Consider the following 27879-nt stretch of genomic DNA (forward strand, 5'->3'; position numbering starts at 1 on the left):
CTGTCCAAAATGCTGACAAGTGACACTGTGTATGCACAGGACGTGCTGCTCTGCAGGCCTGCTGCATCACCACTCCTCCTGCTTGCATTCCCTTCCTCATTTCAGCCCAATTCTATAGATCTTAAGCAAATAAAAACCCCACAATAAACACTAACCAAGCCCCCTCACAAAGTATTGAGCTATTTTTCCAGTTCTTTCAGCTGACATCCTAGTCCTCAGGAAGGAATATTTTGAAAAGGTTCCTCTTCCTAGCAAAGCCTTAGCCACGTCACATCACAGCCAGGACGTGCACAATTCCTTTGAAAATCATTTTGCCCCAAACAGAAAAGCAAGTTTTACCCATTACTGAGCTGAGAAATGAAATGAAGTGTAAACTGAAAGAACATGGAAACTGGACTTCCTCTACCTATGCTTCTTTTAGTACCCAACCTACAACTTCCCAGAGATCCCGGAGCCCTGTTATGCATTACAGAACAAAAGCAAAACCCCTTTTCATGTAGACTGAAAAAATGAAAATCATTTATAATGAAATACCCTTTTGGCTGCCTTACTACCCTGGAGCCTTATGAATGAATTAGCAGGAACTTTGGGACCGCTCTTGTGTCCTACAAAGGTGCAAGACTTACACTCAACTGGAGGTTTAAACTGTGAGCTATCCAAGCAGTTAAACTTTTACCACCACCAAGAACTGTGTAACTCGTTATACTTCAGAGTGGCTAATACTTCATTTAATTACTGCATCTTAATATTTGCATGTACTCAAAATGTCTGTGATGCACATTGTAACATTCAGGGTTTCAGTAGAAGCTTCTGTCTTCAATAACTTGTGTTCATCACACAATGGAGAATTAAACTTGCCTAGCAACCCTTAACCTGGCGATATGCTAACAACCAATTCCTCCTTTTCCATAAAAACTTCCTGCAGCGACCCCTGAAGCTCCCTTTGGGGAGCTTTTCCTGCATGCTGTTATTTAAGAGAGGAGCTCCTAGGAAGGACAGGCTATAGGAAGTGGAGATCAGAGGAACTGGTGCTTCCTGCAACTACCTGGGTCACTCCCCACCTTCCACAAATCCCAGCAGCAGATGCCAAGGACAAGCCAGTGGTGGTGCTGGCAGTGCCAGATGGGGAGTGTGTTGCAGAACTGCCCTCCAGCCCTACCCTGCAGCAGCTCTCATCCCCCACTGCCCCTTCAGAGGGACTGCACCCACCTGCAGCTCTGCCCTGCACCCACCTGCAGCTCTGCCCCGACGTGTACGTACTCTGACACTAAAGGGATCATCTTCATGAAAATCTTAGGAAAGCTCACAGGAAAAGATAAAAGTGGGACAAGGACTTAATAGAAGATTGTCAGATTGATCCTTTATGCATGATTTTAATTTCCAATACAAAATGCTTCCTTCTTAGCAGTGTGGGCTTCAATGAAAAAATTCTGCATGGTGGAAAACAACCCATTTTCAGACAAACTGATCATATTGTACAAACTGCTAAATAAATTCTGTTTCAAACAATTGGAACTTGCTAGTATTTTTTTCTTTTTGCTGTTACACAAATAAAGCAAAATTAGTAATTTTCCAAAGTATCAACGTTCTCCTCAATTACAATTAAAAGCAGCAATTATGTAATGAGCCTGACCTATTTCTTCAGACTTTCCAAATGTATTTTATGTTATTATTGCCAAGGAACAGATATGGAAGAGAAATTTTCTTTCTGAATACTTCCACACGTTGTCCTTGCTTGTTTCTGAGGACTTGTTCCTAAATTGTTAAGATTCTCCAAACATAAAAACATCCATGAGCTACCATGGGAATCTATCAAAGGTGTCAATATTACTCTGTGCCCACATTCTTCATTTTTCTTAATGGTTAAAAAACCACATTTTACAACCCTAACAATAATCCCTCAGATGCCATTCAAGGAGAAGACACATCTCAAAAGCATCAAGAGCAAGTATCAGATGAATCAAAACTGAAGCTTTTCCACTGGGTTAGCCAAGAGAAATCTGCCCAATACTATCATCTTCCCAATAAAAAAAATTCAAAGAACTAGGATAACTCTTTGAACTTCTGCAGGAAAAGTTACCAGAGCTTCTAAGCAGTGCAGCTGCTGGCCAAGTTTAACATTTATTTTCCTGATATCATAGAGAATGAAGAGAGACTTTTCTCAGCCTCTCCAGTATTATTTTTTTAATAACTCCAGAAACAATAACCTCCATATTTTAAAACGCCTGCTCATCTTACCCCTTGGCATGGCTGCCTCAGAACACATGGAAGAGCCCAAGAAAGCATCATCCAGCTCAACGCCAGGTAGGACTCACCGCTGTCCGAACATCAGGGTTGACTTTGTTTCTGCTTCATTGAACACAGAAGGAGAACAGCATATCACGATGGTGGTTCTGCAGTTCCCACCCAGGGAATCCTGAAGGATTCGGGTCATTTTGCTGTCTCGGTATGGAACGTGAGTTTTCTAATCAAAACATAAATAAGAGGCAAGAATAATTTTTTTTAAAATAACGATATCGTAAGGAAAGAGAACATAAGTTGGCAATGACAGGTTTAATGGATTTGAAGCATGCAGTCCTGAAGAGCAATTGTTTTGATTGTGCTAAGATAGAACAATCACGTGAAACCACTGAGAATTAGTTTCTTATCTTTAGTAGAACAGCAGAAGTGTCACTGGTTTGTGGTTGGAAAGCGATCACTTTCTTCTTTCTGAATTGAAATGTTAGCTGACTTTTTTATGGCCATGGCAAAGAACCAGACAGATAAAAAGCCATTCTTCTACAACAGAAAACAGGATTACTTACGGTTCCTTCTGCCAAGGCAGATATCACATTGCCTAAAGCAGACAAAGACTTATTGATATTTTTAGCTTCATCCAGAACAGCCCCCTCTGCGCCGGTTTTGCTGACCTACCAGAGAGAGGAGGCAACAGTCAGGCTCAGCTACAAGGCAGAGAGTGCAACCACTAAAGATGCTCTTGGAAGACAAACAAATCAAGCTCATCCTCAGCATCAAGGAGATTTCTAGATGCACTTTTCTGTTAGTAGCAGCCTGTAATACTTCCAACCTTTCTTCCAGTGTAGCAGCAAGTTGACCCTTACCTTGTTCAGGGAAAAGCTGTTAAGTTCATGCTCTTCTGAGGACCCTTGGGGACTACTTTCAAGACCATGCTGTCCATACAGATAGGGAACACCACAGGTATGTTCTCAGGGCACACTCCGTGGCACAGTGTACACCACCAAAGAAGTATCTTGGCTTTGCATTTGGCTTGCATGGACCAAAAATAGCAGGACAGAAGTGTGATTTCACTCATCCCAACTGCACAGTTTGCTGGTCCACAAACTGGATCCCCAGGGGTCCAGGCAAGAAGCTTAGTGGCCTGGGGCCAGCTGTCCTTTAAATAGCATCACAGATTTATAGCCTTTTCTCTTTCCTTTTTTTTTGGGGGGGGGAAGTGGGGCAGGTGGGGAAGGGCCCAGAAAAGTAGGATAAAGCCATAGGTTTTCCTCTGCATTAAAACTACAGTATTGGTACTTTCCTCTAAAAATGCCATATGACAGAAAAGGAAACATAATTGTGTTTTTTAAGAAGACGACCTTCCAAGGAAACACTTATCTCAGGTTTTCTGAACAATGTCCAAACAAACCACAAAAGTGTAGCTGTCAGAGCAGAGCCTGACCAGGCACACATTTTTTAAACTAAGACTTCTTAATTTAACATTTAGCATTAGATGCAATAATAGAAATTACCAGGATTAATTACTCTGGTGAATGGCTTCTGGATTGTACCCACGGGTTATCAACTAGTGTGTCCCAATGAGCAACCTAAAAGGTCCAGCCTATCAAACATCATCTTTCATTTGCAGTAAGAAATAGAAATCTGTGGCCACAACAGGAGGCATCGATTCATCAGGAGTATTTACTTTGACATGCACAGGAGCTACCAAGGGTCCAGCTTGAATACAGAATTCCATAGCATTGTAAAATAAAAAGGTTTATAATTTCTTAATTTCATTTACAGTTAAACAATTTTGAACATTCCAGAAGGTGTTAGAATGAGAACTGGGAAACAATGGCATTTCTCCACTGCAGTGCTGTTCTACAGCGTTACACTTCTGGGCAACAGATACAAATTCTTTTCTGGTTAGTATATATATATATTTATATATATATATATACACACACACACACATCACAATCCAGAGAGTCATTCAAGGAGCTTCAAATAGATTTCAGCTGTAAAACTGCATTAACTATTGTTATTTCATTGATCTCAGATGTGAAATAATTACAGAAAACGTAGAAATGGGACATGTCTGAATATAAGCAAATTAGAATAGCTGTCTAATTGAATAAATTACATTAAAATTACATTGCTTTGTCAGATACCCACAGGTAAATGTGAAACTAGATAGAAATACCCTGGTTCAATCCACTTCAGTAAATGAAAACACACTGCAAATGTGGAGGGCTTCCATTTCATACAATAGTTCTGATTGGCTCGGTTTCTCCATCTCACACTAACAACAACAACAAAAGGCTGCCATACTCTTGATAACCTAGGAGAAAACTAAAACCTAACTTAGTTTTGCACCAACACCCCTCCCCTGCCCCTGCCATGGTCAGTTCAGTAACCCCACCAGCATAATCCAGCCATTTAGGAAACAGGCAAGCTTACCTTCTCGCTTCCAGCCAAGTCCACCAGGTAAAGCTTCCCACTGAGTTTCTTCTCAGTTTCCACATTCTCTTGTTTAATATTAATGAGGAAGATACTGTGGCTCCTAGAGCTGTGTTCATTCATATCTGCAGAGGAATCACATTTGAAAGGTTTTGTCTAAATGTCTTAAAAACCCGACAGGAAATCACACTCCATTGGAACTCCCCTTGAGCTAACAAGTCCAAAGCCATTCCCAGGAGAGCCCAAAGCTGTGTCTACACCAAGAGCTGCAAACAAAGCTCATGGACTACAGAATGAGCTCCTACTTTCTCCCAACATGACCAAATGAACCAGATTCATAAGAAATGACAGCCTTCATAAAAAAAAGGTTTGGATTTTTTTCTTCTTCTTCTTTCTTTTTTGAAAGTTTTTTCTTTTCCCTGGAAGTGATAAAATTTGGCCAGAAACGGTGAAGAATAGTCATAATAATAAAAATTGTCACCTAAGAATAATAAACCAACATCATACAGATACACTATGAAATAAATGCTCTATCCTTTTGTGCTTCCTCATGAGTACAGACAGTTCACATAAACTGCTGTAACAGACACAATTTAGACATGGAACAACAACGAGGGGGTGTGTTCAGCATCCTGGACAGAGGCACAATTCTGAGCTGAGCAAGAGAATTTCAAGAGGAGTAAAAATAATTGTAATGATGTTGGGCAGGTCTCAGTGCCAATCACGAGAGATCTCCCAACACTTTAGCAAAGACTGTCATCAAAACCACACTATTCAAACTCAAATTTCAGAGGGATTTTTACTGCTTATCTGCTTAAAAATCCTCCTGCATCCTGGCAGAGCAGGTAGCTACAGTTTCAGCTTCCACTTATTCTAAGCTTGATTGTATTCATGTTATGCTTGACATTTCATCAGGTAGGAAAAAGAAACTATTAAGAATCAATAAACCACTTTCTCATGTTTTATTTATTTTCTCTGTTACCACAAACACCCCCCCCTGCCACCTTTCCCCCATTCCCAGCCAGGTTCATATTTCTCTGAACTCCCTTTTTCTCCTCCATCTCCCAACTCAGTTTTTTCAACACCACTTCCAAATTTGTGCCTCAACATTCCAGTCTAGGTAAAATCCATTCTCTGTCAACTTTTGTCAGAACTTTTTGGTGTGCACCAGATGCAAGAAGTAGTAGCAGAGCAAAAGGAATATTGGGATATTTTTAGTTAAAGACAAGAAACAATGGGAGGAAATGTTACTCAGAACAAGGAGAATACATTTCTGCTAGTATGATGAGAAAGCCATGGGAAAGCTAAAGCAATCCAGTATTTACCAAAGCAAGAAGGTAGAGACATGGAAGTCCAAGAAGTTACCCAGTGCACAATAAAAAAGAAAATAAAATTTATTCTTAAAAAAACCAAAACAAAACCACCCAAAAAACCCAATACCCCCAAAACCCAGCCCATCTCCAAGCCTGAGTTACAAGCTGAGGTTCAACTAAGTTCCCTGCTTGGATCAAAGACATGGTACAGTGTAAGTTGGGAAGGGGTCTTTTTTATCACCACCATGCCAGCAGGCTGCAGGCAACTTGGGTCAGCAAATGGGCAGAGGCTGAAGAAATTATTATGGTTTTTAATTCAGGAAGACTTGTTAGGTTTGCCACCATTGGAAACCAAGCCCAGGCACTGCTTCACTGGGATAATTCCCAAGGCAGGAAAAGGCAGAGGCTGGTAATTTCTCTGCAGTCTTTGCCTGACATTTGATCAGTGAGTTGCTCCAAGTTCTTGACTTGCAGCCCAAAGAAGAATGTATGTGTATCATTTCAGTTACACACCATTTCAAAATACCTGTATTATATCTAACAATACATATGCTGACATTTAATTTACTATATAATGCCATGTATTTGATTCATAAAATTGTAGAATCATTAAGGTTGGGAAAAAAACCTCTAAGATCATCAAGTCCAATTGTGAACCAAACACCCCTGTGCCAACTAAACCATGTCCCAAAGTGCTACGTCTGCACCTTTTTTGAACATCTCCAGGGATGGTGACTCCACCACTTCTCCAGGCAGTCTGTGCCAATGCTTGACCACTCTTTCAGTAAAGGAATTTTTTCTAATATCCAATCTGATTTCAACCAGTTCAACCAATTCAGGTGTTGTCAAAGCTGGAAGAGTCAATAAATGTCTCTGTACGCAGCCAAGAGATAAAAAAAGCACAGCTCTGCTCATTTCAAAGCCTGATGATTTGTGCATCCTTAGACTGTTCACGTAAGTAATTCAAAGTACTGTGTGAACATGAAGAGTCAATACAGCACTAGGAGCTACAGCCACCCCTACTTGATAGCTAGAAAAGCCTCCATAGAACACTTACTTGTGACTGCTACATGACGGTTGGCTTTCCCTTCATCGATGACATCCAAAACTTCTTCAGGACTCGACACAAATCTTTCTGTGCAACCCTAGAAATACACAGGTTGAACACAGAGCAATTTAGGAAGTGTCCCAGTACTCAACATTTCATCAGGGAGAATATTTAGCACTGAAGAACAAAATGATTAGAAGAACCACCAACATCCAACAGGATCATTAGCAAGGCAATGGACCAAAATGTGTCTTTGTATGACTTTCAGGAGGAATCTACAGGATAACTTCAGAGACAATTTCCTTTCACAAGATGAAAGAGTCAAATCCAAACATGCAGCAGAAGAGACTTTCTGTTCTTAGCACATATGGAATGATATGGTCTATATTCCTGTTACTAATTTGGATTGGATGACATACCCAAATTAGTTTTCCTCTCTCAAATTACAAGATAAGATGCATAGTCCTTGTTCTCTGCCTTCATGCAATATTCCTGAAGGAATTACTTAATCTTTTTTTTTTTTTCTCTTCCCAGGCTGAGAATTAACAGTACTATGTGTATGTTATTACAGCACAGAAATGTTCATAACAAGTATACTACATTTAAGTGAGGGCCAAGGAAGTCATAGAACACCTCACCCAACAAACCTCTCCTAAGATATTGCCAGATTCCTGGGTCTATGCAACAAAGTAGTAGATAATATAATTCTTTAAGATGTTCTCTTCACATTCAACACGAAGCAGGAATATGAATACTTCACACCATACTACCAAAACGTAAATTTTTAAAGTTAAGAAAATAAAGAAACTTGACTCAAACCCATTAATATTTCAAGAAACTCTTTAAATCCAGGCTCCAGTGCTTGTTAAACATTCCCGACTCGAACACGCGTTGAAGCATCTCAGCACATGCACTGGGATGCAAATGGAAACGTGTAAATAAATGCACATGTGAAAAAGAATGGAAAAAAAATAAGCATCACATTCTCCTTGTACCTTAACATATGGGACTCTGTTTTTATCTTCATGTACAGCGAGGTTTGTCTTTGACACTAGAAAAGAAGATGGAGATCACTAGGAATATTCCACGGGTAACAACGTGTCAACTCCAGGCACAACAGACAAATCCCATGAATATATATGTCGCTTGTAAACGAGATCAGCAGTCACTTTCAACTCCTTATTAACTCCCTCCATTTCTGTGACATGAATCTGGTTTCCTGGTTCTGTAAAGCTTCTATCTGTTTCTTGGAAGTTCACTTTATGGCACAAGAGCTTTGGTTTATTGCATGGATAAAAAAAATACAGCCCAGGGTGGACTTCGATAAAGCAGCAAGACTTTCAAAAGAAGGAGAAGAACTGACTGGAATTCACAAAAGCTCAAATAGGTATTTCTGGTTTTGTGTTTCTCTGTCTTCAGACACACAATTCCCCCTTTCATTAACATCCAGCACACATATACAGACACGCTGATTGCAAAAGAGACAGGTAACTCCCAACAAACTCTACCTAACAGAAGCAAAGCAAGGAATAAGTTGAACCAAATGTATTCTAAGTGGAACAAAAAAAAACCCCTCAACTGAACGTTACATACATTTTTAAATTCCAGATTTACTTTACAAATGCACATTGCCAACGAGGCTCAGACATGCCTTGAAGCCTGTAAAATTCTCTGTACTCACTGATTTCTAACCAAGCTGTGTAGCACTGCAGAGGTAGGTGCAAAAGACTCAGAGATCAGATGACTTAAACTGCAAAATTCTCTTTCACAAACCCAGTCATGCAGCTTAAATTTAAATACTCCCAAAGAAAGCAACTGTTTCCCCTTAAGCATCAATTCAAAGCAGGGTACCAAGCCAAACACCACTTAGTCACACCAGAAATGCAGAACTTACCATCCAGTAGGTCTCTTATTTTGTCCAAGTATATCTCAAAGTAGGAAACCTAGTTGAGTAATCAGAAACATGACAGATTTAAACTTTGGCAATTTTAAAACCTTTGTACCCATATCTGTCAAAATAAAAAGCATCAAGCTAAAAATAAAAACCACTTCCCACATAGCCTGCATTACATCTTTCAGGTGAACATATTTGCATTTTGAATGATTTACAAATAATTGATCTTTTTCCATTGAGCAATGGTCCGTCAGGAAAGCAAACCAGAAAAAGTTCAGACAAATCTTCTTTTCATCCTTTTTCCTTTACACAGGCAACATTGGCAAAAATATGGCACAGAATCAGATCAGTCTGAGTTGTATCCTATCCGTACAGCTGCATCACAAGGAGGGTAGATTTCAACAGCTGTAAGAGGCATATTGATAATCACCAGCACTGGTTTAACACCCAAGTTACATAAGCCTAAGCAATAGAAGATTTAGTTATATTTTTAAATGAAGCTTATGTAAAAGTTCTGTCTTGATTCAAAGTCCTAAAGAAGAAACTGAAACTGAGCTTTTTTTGTAACAAAGAGAGAGACAATGGTTTTCCAAATAAAAACTAAAAAAAGAGGATGGTAAGGGAGGATTTATGAATGGCTCTAAACAAGAGGGTATTTGACTCACAGAAGCAAGCAGAAATGTAGTGTCTAACCATACCCTAAATAATCTTTATCCAAGGATTACTTAGCTAGAACCCTAGATGGCTACCTTCTAGATATCAGGAATTTCTACCTATTTAGTCAAGTATCATTTCCCCTCATGTGGAAAATATATGTTAACTATTTTTTTAGGCTGATGAGTTGATCTTCCTATGTAACAGCTGCTATTAAACACAGACCTGTTTTGCTTTTGTGCATTTCCTTCACCTGCATCCCCTTTAAAGCCATCCCCTGGATCAGCTCACTTCATCCATCTGGTTCAGCCAGACTTATCTCATGTGCTTTATATCATCCTATTAACCCACTGCTGGGGACCAACACACACTGGAGATCTCAAATTCCCCTCCCTGTTCTAAATGAGTGTCTATTAAAGATGGAGAGGAAAAAAATTATATTCATTTTCAGTGTTGGCTCAGTTATTAAAAGAGTGTGACAGTTTGGTTAAATTCTTGCTCCCAATGACAGAACAAGCATTCCTCTCCATGACAGCTCCTTGTACAATCACTCACTCATTCACTGCTACTTAGGCAGCTTTTCTGTTAAGATATTCATAAATGTCAACTATGATAGGAAACCACTGAAACATAACCCATGATTTATACAGTGATCATCTTCTGCTGGGACAAGAATTTACTACGTCTTGTACAAGAGGGTCCTCATCTCTTGGTATCCAAGTCCTATCATGTAGAATAGAAGCCACAGGAGAGCTTCAAACATCACAGATGATGAAAAATGACATCAGTGTCACTGCTCTGGAAGGCATTTCTATGAAAATTCACAGGTGTCTCTTCTTAAGGGGCTCAGTACTTTATAATTAAATATTATTTATATTTATTAAAATATTTAGATGGTTTATTTGTACTTCATATGTTGCCTGCTTCTTCTGTCTTAGTGAGCACAGCCGCAAACAGGCATTACTGTAAGAAGGTTCTCCATCCAAAATGACATAGTCCTTCCAGAAGGTTGTTAATGAGTTCAGAGGTTCTCAGCTTGGGGAAAAAAAAAAAAATTATATATATATATACCCCCAGAAATGCTTCAAATGTTTTAATACAATCAGCACTAATTTGTCACTCTCCAGCTTCTAGGCAGAAGAGGGACAGAGGAGGAGAGTTCCATTTTCAGAGACCATTGCCTGGTCACAGCAGAAGAGACAGTGTTTTCACACTCTACCTGTGCTCAGCTACTCAACAGAAGCTGCATATTTTGTGTGTTTTGGGGGAAAGATGACACAGAGGAGCACTCACTTTTCCTGCAATCCATAGGGTAATTTACTGATGTCCACTTAGAAGACAGCTCTACCCTGACCCCAACTCTGCCAGAAGGACCAGTTCCCCAACGTGGCTGAGAGCTCCCCAGGAGACCAGATGAAAAGCAGGAGTTAAAGGTTAGTCAAAAATACTTGACAGATGACATGACTGGAATCATGACAGGGACATGGAAAAACATGGTAGCTGTCCAAATCAAGACTTACTCCACCATCTCCAGAAACCCACACATAGTGTTTGAGCTGCCATCAATGCACTCACAAACCTGAGCTGAAAACAGACTCAAAAAAAAGTCTGTGAAAGGCCAGTAATTGTATTGATTATTTCTAGTAAATGTCTTTAGTGAAGTGATGGGTTTATAGAAGGGAGAAAGGAAAAATCCTGTGGGCTGGTGTTATCACACAGGTGCAGGTTTCCCATCCCGCTCAACCTTCTTCTTCCCGGCCCATTTCGTAACACATCATTCTGCATTTACCTTTATATGAAACTCCAGGTTCTCATCCATGGAATAGATGTGATCAAAGATGTCATGTGCAATTCTTGGAATGATTCCCATGAGCTGAGGGTCATGCAGCTTGCCCTGCAGACATAAATCCGTCAGTAACTTGGAAAGCTTTGCGCAGGCACAAGAGAGGAGAAAGCCTTGTCCAAACACACCCTCCTCCAGTGGGCCCGTCTTGCTGTTCGGGGGGGAATTTCCTTGACATAAGTGCCCAGAAAAGGAGGCAGAAGATCTGGACATGTTAGCTCTCCTCACCTGAGAGAGCACCTATTTGTTCTGTCAGCTCCTGCCACTTGCCAAGCGTGTGTCCTGCCGCTAACGACACCCTCGCTCCCCGACTGAAGACAGACAAATACAAACATACAAACTACAGCCCGGTTCTCCCACTTAAATCAGATATTTGGAAACATGTCAGGAAGAAGTAGTGGCAAAGTGTTTTGCTTCTCTTTCACCACTATGCTAGTAAGCTATGGGGAAATCCAGGCTGCAGGGATTTGAGGATTAGAGTAATATATTCCGACCTGAGCTTGCTGGGCCTGCTGCCAGAGAACTGGGCCTTACAAACACTGCTGCTCTGCACGTTCATTTGCACAATCACCTTCCTCTGTTCTTTCAAGAACTGAATCTTAAATAAAAACAAGACGTTCCCTGGCTGGTTGGCTCGTCTTTTTGAAAGTGCTGGCCACGTACAGGAAACCTAACACCACTTGATAACTGAATAAAAATGTAAACTTGAAATAAAAACCTTTTCTGACTACAGCCTACACTGTATTGTTATTTCCAAATGTTTTATGAAACTGCTTAAATATGCAACAACAAGTCAGAAGTCATAAGACTTCATCAGAACATAGAGTCTAGAAACTCTAATACACCTTTTGAATCTAGCTTTGTCCAAGTATTACTGCCCATATCTGCCCAACAAAGCATCTTATTCTAAATACTGGCAGGAAACTTAGTTTTTCCTTTAAAATATACTGGGCAATCACACAATTCCAAATCATGGGAAGTCAGATTTGACCCACAATTGCTAACAATTATTAATCACCAACCATTTTTAGCCAAATAGGAAGAAAGTCATACATGGACACATGTTTCTCAATACTACACATTTGTGAATGACTAGTGGGTCACATTGACCTGTTCTCCAGGTTTCCCAGCCTTTATTAGTATACTGAAATATAGCCTTACTAGCCATAACTTCCTTTATGCTAAAGCTGCTGAAATGACAGTCAATACATAAGCATCAACCTAGGATGAAGAAAATTTAGCATTTAACCTCAGAAAGTTTGGAGAAATGTGCTGCTGCCGCCACTGCAGTTAGTAAACTCCCCAAAGCACCAGGATAGAGAGTTCTCTGCTCATTGAAGCCTCTCATTTTACTAAAAACATTAATTTCCACATTTCAACATAGCAGGCAGGCAGGAGCTGGTGAAGTGTAACATTTGAGAGAGGGCTGGTTTATTTGGAGATGTTGACACATACAAGCTGTAGGGACCCTCTACTGAAAATGCTATTACAAGGTCAAAGCCCATCAATATAATCTTATGAGCAAAAAGACTTTATTTTTAAGAAGGTTTTGGTTATATCCTGCTGTATAGGTTGACAAATGTGTTATCTAGTAGAGGAAGGCCTATGTATGTCAGAAAGCCTCCACTGGCTACATTATACTGCTGTGTCCTGTTTCAGCTTAACACTAACAACCTGAAGCATTTCACATTTCACAGAAAATCCTCCATAACAGCTTTACCAAGAGGATTTACTCCTTCTTCAACTTCAGACCATTTTTTCTTCCACAACATATTTTAGCAAGTTTACAAGAGGATGTCAGGTTAACAGGGGGATTAAAACTGAGTATAGATTTGAATCCACTTTAAAATGACAGCTCTTTCTTTTATTAAAGAAGTAAACCAGCCATTTTTTCTACAGTCATTTTCTTTATCACAGCTTGTAATTCTGAATATAAATTGGCTTTAAGAGATCCTTCCCTATGACATGTGGAAGCACCAGCTCAAGCCCTGCAGACATTTTGATTTAATTACATTCAGAGCTGGTGGATTACTCAGCTACTGTGCCATCTGTGAGGGCTGAGCTAGTCATTTCCCCCATCCTCCCAAGGACAGACTTAATGAGACGTGAGGCATCAGTTCCTGCATCCTCCAGGAAAGGAGCAACTGTGGCAATCCAACAGCAATGTCACTAGGGCCTGTTGGCTCCAGAGAAGATTGCTTTCCTTCTCCTTTAACCTTCAGGTTAGGTAGGTCACCTGTGCTAGTCGTGTAGCAAAACCATCTGATGCTGTTAAATAAATGAAAACTATTTTTTTCATTTCATTTAACCAAACTTTGCTGTAGACCTCCTGTTTAAGTTCACATTTGAACTGAATTGTTCCCAGACATCTCTACCAAGCTCGATCTGCATTGTGGTGGAACAAGCCTATACGTGGATTCAATGCTTGGATGATCCTCCTTTTTTAGCAAGAGACTAAAATATCTAAATGTCTCCTAACTGAACAGTTGAAGGAAAAAAAAAATAAATAACACAGGAAAAAAACTACACCGTGACACTTCATGTAGCAGAAATATGAGCAGACTTGGGACTTCAGCCACTGGAATCTGGTAGAATTTGTTATTCTTCTCCTCCAAAGCAACAATTCTCAAATCCATCCACCCATCCGTGCTGCAGCATGCAAGAGTGGTATTCCCAGAAGAGGAGTGCACATGAGAAAACCAATAACCTAGGCAGAAATTTTCCTAATCCTGCATGCAAGAGAACTCTGCAGACCCTTATCACTGTTTTCATTTGTGGATTGACACATCTCACTCCAATCCTTTAGAATATACACATACCTGAACTGTTAGGACAAATGAGGAGAAGCTATACTTGGCATTTTGCACTCACCATTTGTTAGTTTGGCTAGGTATCTGCAGACATGCCTTGAAAAAACTCCACATTGAAAGAAATACTACAGGCAATAGAAGCTAAAACATGGCCAGACCCCTTTTTATATGTCACTCACAGCTGAGTGCTCCAGAGAGCTGGCTTGTTCAGGTAATTGGTACATGGAACTCTACTGCTGCTACCAAAATGATTAATCTTGGCACTGTACCTCCATAGTATGTGTTTTTCCTGATGATGTCTGTCCATAAGCAAAGATCGTGCCATTGTAGCCTTCAAGAACATCTGCAAGAAGAAGGAAAACAATTAAAATGAATATTGATGCCTTAAGGCTGGATTATCATCGTTTCACAAATCTTCCACACTGCTGAAGCTCAATTACACAATAGTTTGCACAATAAAGAGTGGAAAAGATACAGCAGAACTAGCTGTCTTTAGGCAGAAAAAAGAAATAAAATTAAAATAATTCACAACAAAATCTAAATTAGAGAATTACAGAATTATTAACATCTCACTTTCCTGGGGGGGAAAAAAAATAAATCTCTGGGCACTAGATATTATCCAATATACCCACAGAACATGGGAAAGGAAAAACTTAATTGCCTGCATTTAAACCTCAGTGCACGATAGAGAAAATTAAACAAACTCAGACTGTACATTTCTACTACTGTATCACCCTCTACAGTTCATGGCCTCATTAATTTCCAAGTTTGCCTGCAAAGCAAGAGAGCAAAGCAAGTAGAAAATCAGGCGAAGAGGAACTTGCTTTATTGAAAATACACTTCTTTCAAGACAGAATGAATAATTTTATTTTGCAGGAAGATATTAAAAAAAACCCATTTTTAAGTTTGCAGTGGTTAATGTCCACAGTAGCTTCCAGAAACCCAGGAGGGTTGTAAACCAGGTGGTTCTTAGGCACAGCCCCATGTCCATGCATTGAAGGGATAGGGAGGAGAATTAAATCAGGTGTTAGAAAAGTATCAGAATATTGAGGAAGAAACAAGTGTGGAAAAAAATAGAGATAAAAACCATGGAAGATTCAAAAGAAAAAAAATGGATAAAAAGAAGGGAAAGAGATTTTCCAAGACAATCAGAACATAGACCCGTATTTCCTATAAAGTAACACTGAGTAAGGGTAGAATTGGAATAAAGCCATTTAAAAAATACGTGTGATAATGAAACACAGGGTGTAATTGGTTAAATTGTGGCAGAACTGGAGAGGACAGACTGTGGAGCTACATGCTGGAGGTTGTACAGCCCTCCACAGAGTATTGCTGGGTAGGTTTCTCGAATCTGTTTATAAAAATAGATGCACTGCTTCTCCTCGCTTCAAGGAAACAAGGTTTAAAATAAGGAATTCTAAATAGTAATTGCACAGCTAGAAAACCAGATGTCCAGCCATAGACACAGCACTACCCTGAGCTCCTGCCTTTGCTTCGCAGCTTCACCAACAGGCTTCAAAATAGGGTCACATTTCATTTTATTGGCATTTCAAAACGTTCGCTCCCCCGGTCTTTTCTGAAGGGAACATCTCACTGATTTTCAGTTCAACACAGAATGAACTCGAGTGGAAGAGAAGGGCTAGAACGAGGGCAGCTTGAAGGCAGGGGAGAAGAGGCAGCCAGCAGCGCTGCCGGCCCCCGGCTGCACCACGGGCAAAGCCCGTTTTTGCCAAGAAATCCTGAATAGACACTAAGCACTGCCTTTGGAAGACATTCAGGTAGGAACGAGAGAAAATGAGCTGCTTGGCAAATTCCTGAAGACTGCTGATGATCCCGACTTTGAAAGAAATTCTGCTCAGAGCTCCGCTCAGCTTGCAGCAGTGGGGCTAACTTGGGCAAAGCAGTGGAAACATAACGCACAGGACCAGGGAGATGGAGAGAGATGCACCAGGGATCTGCAGCCTGAGAGAGGTTATTTCTTGTCATCTAACACAAAAATATTATTGCCCTTAAAAAAGTTAATCAGATTAACACTAGATTTCAAAATAGCCTTTAGGTAAGGCAGTATTTAATGAAACTATATTTGTTTATTTTTCTAACAAAAAACTTAGTTGATATTTTTCCTATCAAACACACATACAAGCACAAGAGGGAAGCAATCATATTTAACTTTTGAGGCTAAATCCATAAATACTCTGTTTCTATTGTGTAGAGAAGGCTCAGGAATCCTTGCTCAAACAGGTTGAACTCCTGTTTGTTTCTAAAATACCAGCTAGCATCCAAGCACCTTTAAATTCCTAGGACAGTCACATGTAATCTGAGAGGTCACTGCTACTATTCCCTCTTTGGCAAGCTTGGTTAACTTAAAAAAAAACACAATTTAAAATAGTTTGAATTAAACAACAACAAAAAAAAAAATAGGCAAATGCAAGGTACAGTGTCAGCTCCAGGCTGGTACCCAGCCTAGGGGGGGAAAATAACCTGATTCATCAACTGGTATGTAAGTGAATAGCTCAGAAATTGCATCAGTGTCTACTAAGATACATTCTGCTTGAGGAAGCATAGGTAAGTAATTTCCAGTTAGCAAAAAAAATACCTTATTCTATTTTAAAAAATAGTTCTCTGCATCATCTGCAATTAAAAAGTCAGTGGTCTCAGTGGTGGAAGAGGTTATTTGTGTTGGAAGGCTTTCCACCTTAAGATAGATAGTACACCATCTGTCAGCTGAATGAAGAGAGAAGACAGTGCCCGACAGCCCCAGCCTCCACAAACCTGAAGAGTGTGGGAGAGGGAGAGAACAACTAGATGAACAAAATGACCAAACAAGGATCAGTTGGGATTTGTGCATAGCTCATGAGAAACAAACAAAAAAAAAGCCCTAGTGCTTTTCTTAATGCCTTGTCCAACTCTCTCTACAATGCTTTTCAGTTTGCTGTACCCTCCCCACAAACTCCACTAAGCCACTCAGGTGGTGCCAGCTGGCTTTTTTCCTGAGGAGGGTGGACATGGCCAGCAGCAGTGGTCTCAAACCACAGCCCTTAAGTAGGAGCTACAAAACAGACTCAGGTGAGGGACCCAGCGAGTCTTTCCAGCAGGAGTGCCCAGCAGAGCTCTGCAACAAATGGCCAAGGACAACTGCAGGCTGGTGACCTTTCAGATGGCCTGCTGATAACTCCAGGAGTCCTACTGGCAAGAAGAAAAACCAAATGGCTTTAAGCAAGTCCTTTCAGCCTCATTTCTAGGAGCAAAGTTTTAGCTCTATAGTTATCTTCTCCATCTCTTAACTTTCTAGTTCTGCAACTCAGCATTTGAGCCCCGTATTTGGTACCAGAATAGGAGGATAATAAGCTGCCTAGTGAGAGCAATCCCACCACCCAAAAAAATCACTAAAGCAATTTTCTCCTCCTCCTAGGACACACAAATGTGCAGATGTTCACATGTATACTAATGTGCTCACAGCTCCAGTGCTCTACCATAGCCTGGGCCATTATATATTTCCCTCTCAGTGTAATTGCAGAAGAGATGAGGAATCTGGATACAGATATTCATCTGTGTAGACTGAGAAGATACAGCTGTTTTCTGGCAACAGAGAGCGATGGGAAACAAAGCAGAAGTGGTGGCAATCACACACTATTGTTCTCTTTCAGATGTAGTGACATTTCTTAGTTTGGGTGAAAAAATGCAAACCCAAGTTCCCTAACTGTGGTCATACACCAGTGATGACATCCCATATAATTCCACTGGTACTGGTGCCCTTGGGAGTACCTTGAACAAACACCATCCCAGTGCCCACCCAGTGAAAATCACTGTGACACAAAGATCCCTTCTCCCCCTCTAGAAACTTCCTTGCTTCTCACATTTCTCACATATGGAGTGTTAAATATTTTGACTTAGTCCTTCAGCAGTTCACTTAAAATTAATCTCATTTCTTCTTTAGTGAAAAAAAAAAAAACCAACAAAACCAATTTAGATCTTTCTTACTGTCAACATAGTTGTTATAACCATTGTCTGGGAGAGTCTTAGGCCAGCTGGCATTTTCTGTAATAATGCTAATCACAATGAAACCAGCAGCCATTTCATGGGAGCATAATGAAATCTGATAACAAATGGTAACCTTGAAAAGCTATCTGAAAGAGTCTCAAAGATGCAAATAGTGCTTCAGGTTGCAATGTGTTCAGCTCTTATTTCGATGTAGTAAATGACATTGTTCCAGTCTATCAGGAACAGCCCGGTCCATTTCATATTCTTCACTTTATGAGGCTTTAAACTGGAAATTAAATGTAAGGAAAAATAAGCCTAGAGCTCAAGAACATCACTCCAGTATGCAGTGCTCTCCCTACCCCATCTTACACTCATCTTCTCTCCCTCCCCATCACTCTCCTTCTCACTTTCTCTTTCTTCTCTCTTCACATTTCTCTTTTCCTTCTTTTACACCCTTCCCTCCCCCATCACACTTGCCTTTCAAGTTATCTAGAAGGTCCAAGTTAACACATGTGCAAAAGCATGTTTGAATTCTATTTTCAAACATGACCTTGGAAACTATGTGCCTTTCCATTTGGCTAAGAAAGATTTAGTCACTGGATTAGCTCTTTCAAATTGCTCTCAAACAGGATTTTTTTTTCTCTCACCATTCTCAGAGGAAACCAACTTCCAAAGGGGATAAAAATACCCTCTGCAAGCCTACAAACAGTAAACACCTCCCCAAATTTCCCAAAGTTGAGTGGTGTGTCAACAACCCGAACTAATGATTTCTGAGCTCTGCAGCTCCAGTCCCACCATTTTTTATTAAAGGCTTACCCATCTGAAGTTAAAATCACCATAATTAGGCTCCTTGCTGAGAAGAAGCAACTGAAGTGTTACGACTCATTTCCTCCCTCCAACTTCAAATAATTCAGCTTCTGGTCCTCACCCTTAATCACCCAGACGGTTGGTTTGCTCCAGGCTGCCCAAGTGAGCCTACCAGCTTCCTCCAGAATAGAGCCCAGAGTCTGCAGCAGGGCTGCTCACCCCAGGGACTTCTGCCCACAAGCAGGCAGACAAGCTCTCAGGAGATCCAGCTCCACACCTGAAATGCTAGTGAGTCCTTCAACACTGCTTCAGTGGCTCCCACTCCTCTGAGCAACCCCAAATCTCTCATGCCACATCAACTCAGCTGTGTTCAACAAGCAGCCTTACATTGCCATGCAAGCACAACTCTGACATCATTCCCACTGCCTACACAATCATTTGAGAACAAAAACTGAGGATCAAATTGGGGGGGGCACGTGGATGCCACATAAGCCCAGGGAACTAGACCAGGTACTACTCATAACCCCTGAGATGCTGCAGCATTTGTAGTGCCACCATGGATGGACTACCCAGCATCAGAACCAAGTGGGAGATCTGAGGGTGATTTGGGAGGTGGGGGAAGTATGGCAGGCAATTAAAATGCACCCAACAAAGTTTGATTCCTAAGTTAATATCTTGGCACTTCAACAGTTTCTGAAGGTTTGTTTTAAACAAACAGGGTGTTATCCAACAGGCACTTGTGTTCTCATTTCATTTTTAAATGCAAGCCAATGCAAAGCAGCTACAAAACTAGTGCTTTCTACATTTTCCTTCAATGACTTTTCTTCCACCCAAAGCACAGCTATTCCACACTCATCCTGTACTGAGCAGTCTCACTCTGCATGAAGAACATGCTTTTGGTTGCTTATCACTTACCACAAAAAGCAAGTATTTGGAATAACAGTCACACACAAGAAGAAAGGAAGGAACAACTACTGCAACTCCTTCAGCTCTTTGTTTGTTTGTTTATTTTTATTTGTTTTGGGTTTTAACACAGACTAGTTCTTAAAAAAAGGAAACGTCTGGAATTGCTAATTTCTAAACTCCCATACAGACATCTAAACATTTATTATCCTGTCTGTAAATAGCTTGAGGAGGCAGGGAGACATCTCTCTACCTCTCCCAAAGCAGGAAGAAAGGAAGATAACACCTACCTTTAACAATCTGCTTGGCACAGGCATTATAAACTTGTTCCTGGGTCGTATTAGGAGGTAACACTCTATCAAAGACATAGGGCTTCCCTTGCTGCAAACAAAAGAGAAACTCTGTAAGATAAAGAAGATTTAAAACAGTTGATAGACCCAATTTAACAGGCACCCTGAAAATGCAACATTTGCTACAAAGGAAGTCATTCACTGCAGTGGAGATGACAGGATTTTGTTGACTAAACAGATGTGACATCTCGCGTGCTCCAAAACCATCTTTTTCTCTGGCTGGCAAATAACACCCAGCATATGTGTCCTGTGTGTTCACATTTGGGTCAGCAGCTACCGTGGCAGGAAACAATGAGCTGAAATACCAACAATTGAAAGCTGATTATTTTCTCCCTCTCCTAGGAGCCAAGGGGGAATTGCCGCATAAATATTTGCCAAAGATTCGCTGTTCATGACTGCAAACTAGTGAAAGCTGTGGTGTGAGCAACAGCAAGCAGACCTGGAGGAAGCAGGAGTCTGCAGGTCCTGAGAGCTGCCTGCTGCTGAGAGCAGGGTGGCCCAGCACAGCCCCAGCACCCTACCAGATCCTTTGGCAGAAGTAGCTTGGTTTCATTTCTGTGTTAAATATGCAAACGTGTGTTGGTAAAACCACAGGTTAGACCCAAACCAGGCAGCCCAGTCAGACTGTTGCCCTAAGCTTGTATTTTACCCAGAAATTGTCATGATTTTCACCCTTAGCACCAACAGCAAGATGCCACGTGGAAAAAAGCTCCAAAATGATGTTTTGAATAGGGCAGTGACCATTTCAGGGTGCTAAGCACCAGTGTCTCACCACAGACATTGAGCTGCTCTCCTTCCCAGGTGACAGCAGGACTGACACTTGGTCACATATCCACAGATCTACAGTGTAGCACGCCCTGCACACACGCTGCCAGAAGATTTTGATTCCTTTATCGGTTACAAGAGAAACACGCATTGGCAATCCTAAAAATAGGCTTCCATGACACTTAAAAGGCCAATCAATTCTTCAGGCAGCAGCTCAGCTCCCTCCGACTCCACAACAAACAAGACATTTGCATTTAAAGCACAATTCCTTCACGGAAAGTTACACTAAGCGGACCTGTAAGATCTTTCTCATCTTCCATCAAAGCCTGTGATACTTCCCTTCAAAGACGTGACACCTGCTCGGAGAACATCACCAGGGCTTCAAAGCCAGCTGTGAGGTGGCTGGATACCTGAGGTAGGAGCCTTGTTCTGCTGAGCCAACGTGCCATCTCTACCATTCACAGGCAGCTGTTCAAACGTTCTGCTCAATTAGCCATTTTTGTCACACTTTGATTTTACTTCAAGCAGATCACAAGCTTACATTTGCCTGCTCCTTAAACTCGGGTATTTAACTGCCAGAGGGGAAGAGACAGAGGTGTTTGCCTGCAGTGTGTGTTCTTCATGTTTCATCCCAGAACTTTGGATCTCAAGGGCCGTTCAAGCACCCCACCTGGTAAGACACAAGCCCACAGGGGTGACTCAGTCTGACATGCCAATGCAGCCCCAGGCCCAGTCCCCTCCCAGGAGAGCAGTGGGACTGCTGGGAGCATCCAGCTGGCACCCACCCCAAACTCTGTCCCTCCAGCTTCCCATGGGCAGTGCACCTTGTGTGGCTCTCAGCTAGACAAAGCTCCCTGTTCCCAGGACGAGGAGGGCTGCCCAGCCCTGCTGAAACTGTTCTGGAACAATTTCTCAAATTGACTTTTTACCTACTTACCCTCATTTTGCTTATGCCAAGTGCTAGACAACAAGCCCTAATGCAAGAAGCAAAAACACACAGACACACAACCTCAGCCATCCACTTATCCCATTTATTGCCTTCATGCTTGACTTGAGGCTTACTGCTAAGCAATGTGAGAGAGCAGCAGAGAGTGATGCCAGTACCTCCTCCCACCATGGCAAACGCAGCACTCCAGGCAAACATTGCTCTGGTGCAATCAATCCAGCTCTTCTCCTGAGCCCTCAACAACCACAATATCAGGGAGCTCCCAAAAACAATCCCATCACAAGTGCACTGCACACAGCTGAAAGAGCCACTGGCTGCAGCTGTTACTTACCTGCCAAAGTGAAAAGCTACAAATGTAAAGCAGCAATTCACAAACACGCTGCCTACGTCAAATTTCTGCCTGGGTTTGGTTTTTTTTTCTGGGAAGCAGAAAGACTGGAACACTCATCACTGATATCTGAAGAAAATAGCATCAAGGATCACAAAGCATCTGCCACGAATCACTCAAATGGATCCATTATCCAAGCAGCACTTACTGGTTTTGGGGGAGGTTTCTTGGGGTTACATCTCCATCTTGATCTTGGACAAAGACAACCCAAGGCTCATGTTCCTTTCCACAATGGAGAGTTTGATGAGTGGACACAGGCCGTCCTGCCAATCCTCAGTTTGAGAGTTTACACCACTTTTGCTCTATTACTGCTTCTCCTCTGCCCTAAATCCTCTCAGTCCTGCTCAGCCCTCTTCTCCCAGTCTACACTGCCAGCTGTACTCCTGGCTCCTTAGGCTCCTCATCCTCCTTCCACTCAGTTCAGAAGTTCCTGCTTGGGTCCCTGACATTGGAGAAATGTTGGGCACCTCCTGTGTCACCCCACTCACCTTGTCCAGCTTCCTGACCCTTCCATCCCACCAGCTCTCCCTGGACCATTCCTCACCACCATCTCCACCCAGCTCCAGGCTCCTGGAGGCAGTCTGTGACCTTCACAGCCTCTCCCACTGGGTTGTCCCTGGGTTGCTTTCTACACCTGAGCTGGGCAGCTCACAGACTCACTCTGCACATGTCCCACAGGAACTCACCCTCAGCTTGTGGGGCCTGGAAGAGACCAGGACATCTTAGACAGGGAGAAGATGCCCAGCTACAAGGAAAGCTCTGGCAATTCAGCTGCCAATACTGTTGAGAGAGAAGATTTTTCTCTGGCTCGAACTACAGTTTTGGGGTTTGTTTTGGTTTTGGTGTTATTGTTATAAGCTCTTTTGCCAGACTTTCCTCAAAGGTGACAAAAGGCATACCCCTCCTAGAAAGGCAACAAGCTGGCAGATCCAAAGGTTTTGCTCCAAAACAGAGAGACAGGGTGAGCAGGCATGAACATCACCTTATTTTTAGCATGTCCCCAGGCAGTATTTTTTTCCTCTATTGTCATCAGAAATAACACAACTGATTTTACTCTTTTTTTCAAATGTAACTCCGTTTGAATTAAGCACCAAAAATCAGGAAGATTTCAGCCTTATTAAAGCTTATTCAAGAAAGCAATAAGCAGCTAGACACAAAATGTTATTTTCTGAGTTAATGCTGCTTTATTTGTGCACCTCCTCCATACCTTATTTTTCAACCTTTCTCATTATATGCAGCGTATTCTCTCTCATACATAAATCACCTCTTCCTTCCTATGCCATTACTTCCTACAGGCCCCCTGACAATCTGTTCCATTAACTTCTGCCACTGCTGCATAATGGCTAGGATAAGTGCTTCGATCCACCCACACAATTCCTGCTGAAGTTGTATTGACAGCAAGATAGATTCTGTTCTGGCCCTTCGACAGCACAAAGAATGCAATTCGTATGTCTTGCCAATTATTATTTCACCAGCTTTATGCTTAGAGTTTCCTACTGAGTTTACAGCTCTGGCATTTAAAAAAACTCGAGGATTTCACCAGCACAAAAAGGATCTTACTCATAAACGCATGTGCTACCAAACCATCATTTTAGAAGAAGTATCTCAGAGCAGTGCTATCACTAGAAGCTAATTTGGTCTCAATTACAGATACCAAATACATTTCCTGTTTAAAAATTAAAAAAACCCTCAACTCTCCTATATCCCACACAAACTAGAAAAGAGAACTGCTCAGTGCTTAGAGCTGCATGCTGTGAGTAAGGAGCCTTAATGCAATTTCATTATTAATTCTCTGTGATCTTAATCTAGACAGATGTTCAGGGTGCCTCCACCAGTGTACCTGCAGGTTGTGAAGCAAGATGACAACTGGCTTTCGGGCATCTGAGTTTGGAGGCAGAATCAATAGTCCAAGGTCCATCCCCAAAGTGCCTAATAAAACCCATGGGCAAGGTGAGATGGCTTAGAACAGAGTTTCCAACAGCCAGCATGTAGCTCAGAGCTACAACAGCTGGAAGTGGAAAGGAAGAAGAGAGCATACAAAATGCTGGGTCTCTTTGCTCTTGGGGGTTTGCAAGGAGACACTTGAGTCTCTAACGAGAAATTACAGCCTGAAGCCATCCCCTAAAATCAGAGATACCATACAGATTTCTCTCCAGATTCAAGTCTGTTCTGCTTGAGCAGACGACAGCTGTGAGCAACCTACATGACAACAGGCAGTTGTGAATATGCCTCCTGCAGCTCTGACCCCAAAGATCCAAGCTCTGCTGATGGTGATGGTGAAGCTCATTCATACTTGCCTTCAAAACACCATGCCAGTACATCTCCTCACATGGTTTGCACCTACTGGAAGGTGTCTTTGCTTGCCAGGGGGTTGCAACTAGATTTAAGGTCTCTTCCAACCCAAACTATTCCATGATTCTGTGATCCTTGAGGGGGACATGGTTTTGAATGTGACTCAAGAAGATGTCATGCAGTCATTCTTAAAGGACAGAAAAACATCCATCAGTGCATCCAAGGCTCATGTTCAGACATCCCAAGAAGTGCAGAAGCACAGAGGCAGGTGGGAGACCCAAATGGCAGATGCCAGGAAGAAGCAGCCTGACAGGGCTGGCCCTGGAGAGCATCTGCTCCATGGTCCAGGGGTGAAAGCCATCAAAACAGCTCCTAGGATCACCTTTCAGACTGCTCTGGGGTACAGCACACCTAATGGGATGCAGGGGAAGAGTATTTCAGGTTAGCACAAGATTTAGGTGAAGATTAGGGGAGGACAAAGGCAAGGAAAGGAAGGGATGTGGGTGATTTGAGGAGGAACAAACATGGGATGAAGGGACAAAAGCACCAGCCTTGTGAGGAAGCTGCTGGTCACTATGCTTGTCCAGCCATGCCCCACACCTCAGCAGCACAGTCCCATCTTTTTACTAAATTCCTTTTTAACTCTTTTTCTAGGTGAGGGAGCTCATTCTGTGTGCACACGTGTATGGGGGTCTAAGCACCAGCTACTGAAGAGGGACCACAGGTTCACAAGGTCCATGTGTCCCTGCTGCCAGCTGCGTTTCTGTGGGAGGAGATCTGGAAAGGGGCTCAGCCTCAGTTGGATTTGGCTCCTCCTAATGGCTGACAGGGCACTCAGCTGAGATGGGCAGAGAGATCAGGTCCCTCTCATTCATCTTAGTCACAAGGCAGGAGGGTTCTTTTCTCCACATCCTGGTCAAATAAAGGCATCTCCTTTTCCCCTGTAAAAGGGGTACATCTGCCAACAGCTCAGGAAAACTTTTGGTGCCTGCAGAAACAAAACTGTGCCAAATCACACAGCTCAGTTTATCAGATGAATTGTTTGCCAAACTGTGACTCTGCTGAAACTCTGTCATTTTATTCTGGTTCTCTAGTCAAGTCAAAGAGCTTTACTGGTGCAGCTGGGATGAATGATCTATGTGGGGGTTTAACACGCCCTACAAGATGCTGCTGCCAGGACATACAACGGAGGAGAACACAGGTAATAGAATCCTGTGATATGTAGGAGCTTAATTAAAAGGAAATTATTTCCCAGCTAGTTGTCACTACCACAAATGCTCTTGTAGGAGAGGTTTTATAAATAAAATATACAGAATTGCAGGCCTGGAAGACAGAATTTTTCAAAGAGCAGAAAGCAAACTATTACCAGCAGCAATTCAATATTTCAGCTCTGAGTTTCTCCCTTAGAAGGTGGCATAAAACACTTTTCTTCCTCCTAGACTGTAGGAGCAGGAATTAAAAGTCTTCTCTCCCTTTGAAAATGCAGAGGCCATATTTACTGAACACTGCATCAGACTTGCTCCTTTTGCCAGCAGGATAGATAGCTGGCCCTGCAAATTTTTCCCCTGGAATCAGAACTTATTTGATACAAGGAATTCTTTTCTCCACAAGTGATAGAGATTCTGCAAGTACAAGGTTGTTTCTATCTTGCTGATAAGGCACAATAAACAAACAGGCTCTACCCCATCCTCCTGAAGCCACCTGTCTCCAGTAATGATTGGAAACATGTGGATTAAAGAGAGAGAGAAAATAAATGCATGTTAGCAAAACAGTTACATTTAGTTATTCTATTTTCCCTTTCTTCAGTCATTCTAAGGAAATGCTACTGCCACCCTATCCATACTCTACTTTAGCTTGTCTTCTGAAAACCTCAAGGTAGGAATGGTTGAGAATTCAGAACACTTGGGATTAAAAAAAAAGGAAATTATATTCAGAATCACCTAAATACACTACGTGGTCAAACTAAGTTCTCCAGAAGGAATCCCTAAATCTTAGTAACACTCCTAAAACTCAGCAGCCACGTATGAACAGGACTGCAGAGCAATTTGAGTTGAATACGACAGTGCTTCTGCATAGCAGGCTTAATTATTGATCTGCCTTATGAATATTTCTGTGGAGCTGATGGAATTTGGCTTGTGGCCAGCGATCCACTTTTAGCTTTCACTCTCAGCAGAAAGAACCTTTCAGTCCGAGCAACAAATCCTGGTTCTGGAAAGCATTATTTTCTTTTGTTATAGACCTGTAATTTAGGAAACCAAGCCTTAGAATTAATTTAAAAGCTTTTCTTCTACCTAGATCCATGACCTCAAAAATACACTCTTTAAGAAATCTTAGGTGAATTCTAAATATAAAGACCTCCCAACACAAAGCCAGCTATTAAACAATACTCTGTAGCAGCATTTTTTTTATACCTCTGACACAGCGATATTCAGAGTCACAGCTCTCCACTATTATTTACTTCTCTTGGTGCAAACCAACCCCTACTGTCCAGAGGGTGAGATGAACCCGGTGTATCCAGCCACCACGGACCCTGCAAAAGCTCTAACCCCTCGCTGGCACCTCTCAGCCTGCCAGATGGGATGTTACCACCAGAACAGCAGCCACAAAACCCAAAAAAAGCTCTGCAACCTGTCTCCCAGCCCCCAGCCTGGCCATCAGCTGATGAACTGCTGGCTGATGAACTCCTCCAATCCAGGGGGCTGGAGAAGCAGCACCCTGGTGCAAGCAAGGCTCGGGAGCTCTGTCCCTGCAGCCCAGCTGGAGGCACCCACCAGCACCGTGGAAAAGGAGACTTCTTACTCACTCCTCTTCTGGGACTCCACATGGCTGTGTGGCTCAGGAATAGGGCGAGGAGGTGGAAAGGCTTCTGGACACAGCTTCCTTCAGCTCCTTGCCATCCTCATCACTTAGCAGGCAGGGACACTGCCTGGCTGGGGACACTGCCAGGTCGGTGACCAAATGCCCGGCAGCCCCAAGCACTACACGTGGGTGCTGTGTTAGCAGCAGCATTTAGCCCTTGCATCCTTTGGCATTCCTTCCATGGGGCAGCTGAAAGCCCCGGGGATCAGCACCACCCTTCCAGCCCACCAGGGCCCTGCACACCAGGCAGCAGCTTGCAGATATGAGCCTCCATTACTCAACTGCTTATGCAACAACACCAACCCGGGTACCTGGGAGAGCAGGGTTATCCCCCTGCAGTTCCATTTCA

General features: G+C 42.1%; 1 protein-coding gene across 1 annotated transcript in view; it reads right to left on the reverse strand.

Annotated features, from left to right (window-relative positions):
* The window catches only part of KIF5C (kinesin family member 5C), a 79500-nt gene that overhangs the window by 34654 nt on the left and 16967 nt on the right, over positions 1-27879 (reverse strand). Inside the window, exons 2-10 of the mRNA XM_051623517.1 lie at positions 20221-20311; positions 14509-14582; positions 11376-11480; positions 8933-8981; positions 8034-8089; positions 7048-7135; positions 4678-4802; positions 2805-2909; positions 2316-2464 (exon numbers count right to left, since the gene is read on the reverse strand). Of these exons, the coding sequence (XP_051479477.1) occupies positions 2316-2464; positions 2805-2909; positions 4678-4802; positions 7048-7135; positions 8034-8089; positions 8933-8981; positions 11376-11480; positions 14509-14582; positions 20221-20311 (842 nt within the window). The remainder of the gene's footprint in view (positions 1-2315; positions 2465-2804; positions 2910-4677; positions 4803-7047; positions 7136-8033; positions 8090-8932; positions 8982-11375; positions 11481-14508; positions 14583-20220; positions 20312-27879) is intronic.

The sequence above is a fragment of the Apus apus genome, chromosome 6 (assembly GCF_020740795.1).
Source record: "Apus apus isolate bApuApu2 chromosome 6, bApuApu2.pri.cur, whole genome shotgun sequence".
Classification (NCBI taxonomy): domain Eukaryota; kingdom Metazoa; phylum Chordata; class Aves; order Apodiformes; family Apodidae; genus Apus; species Apus apus.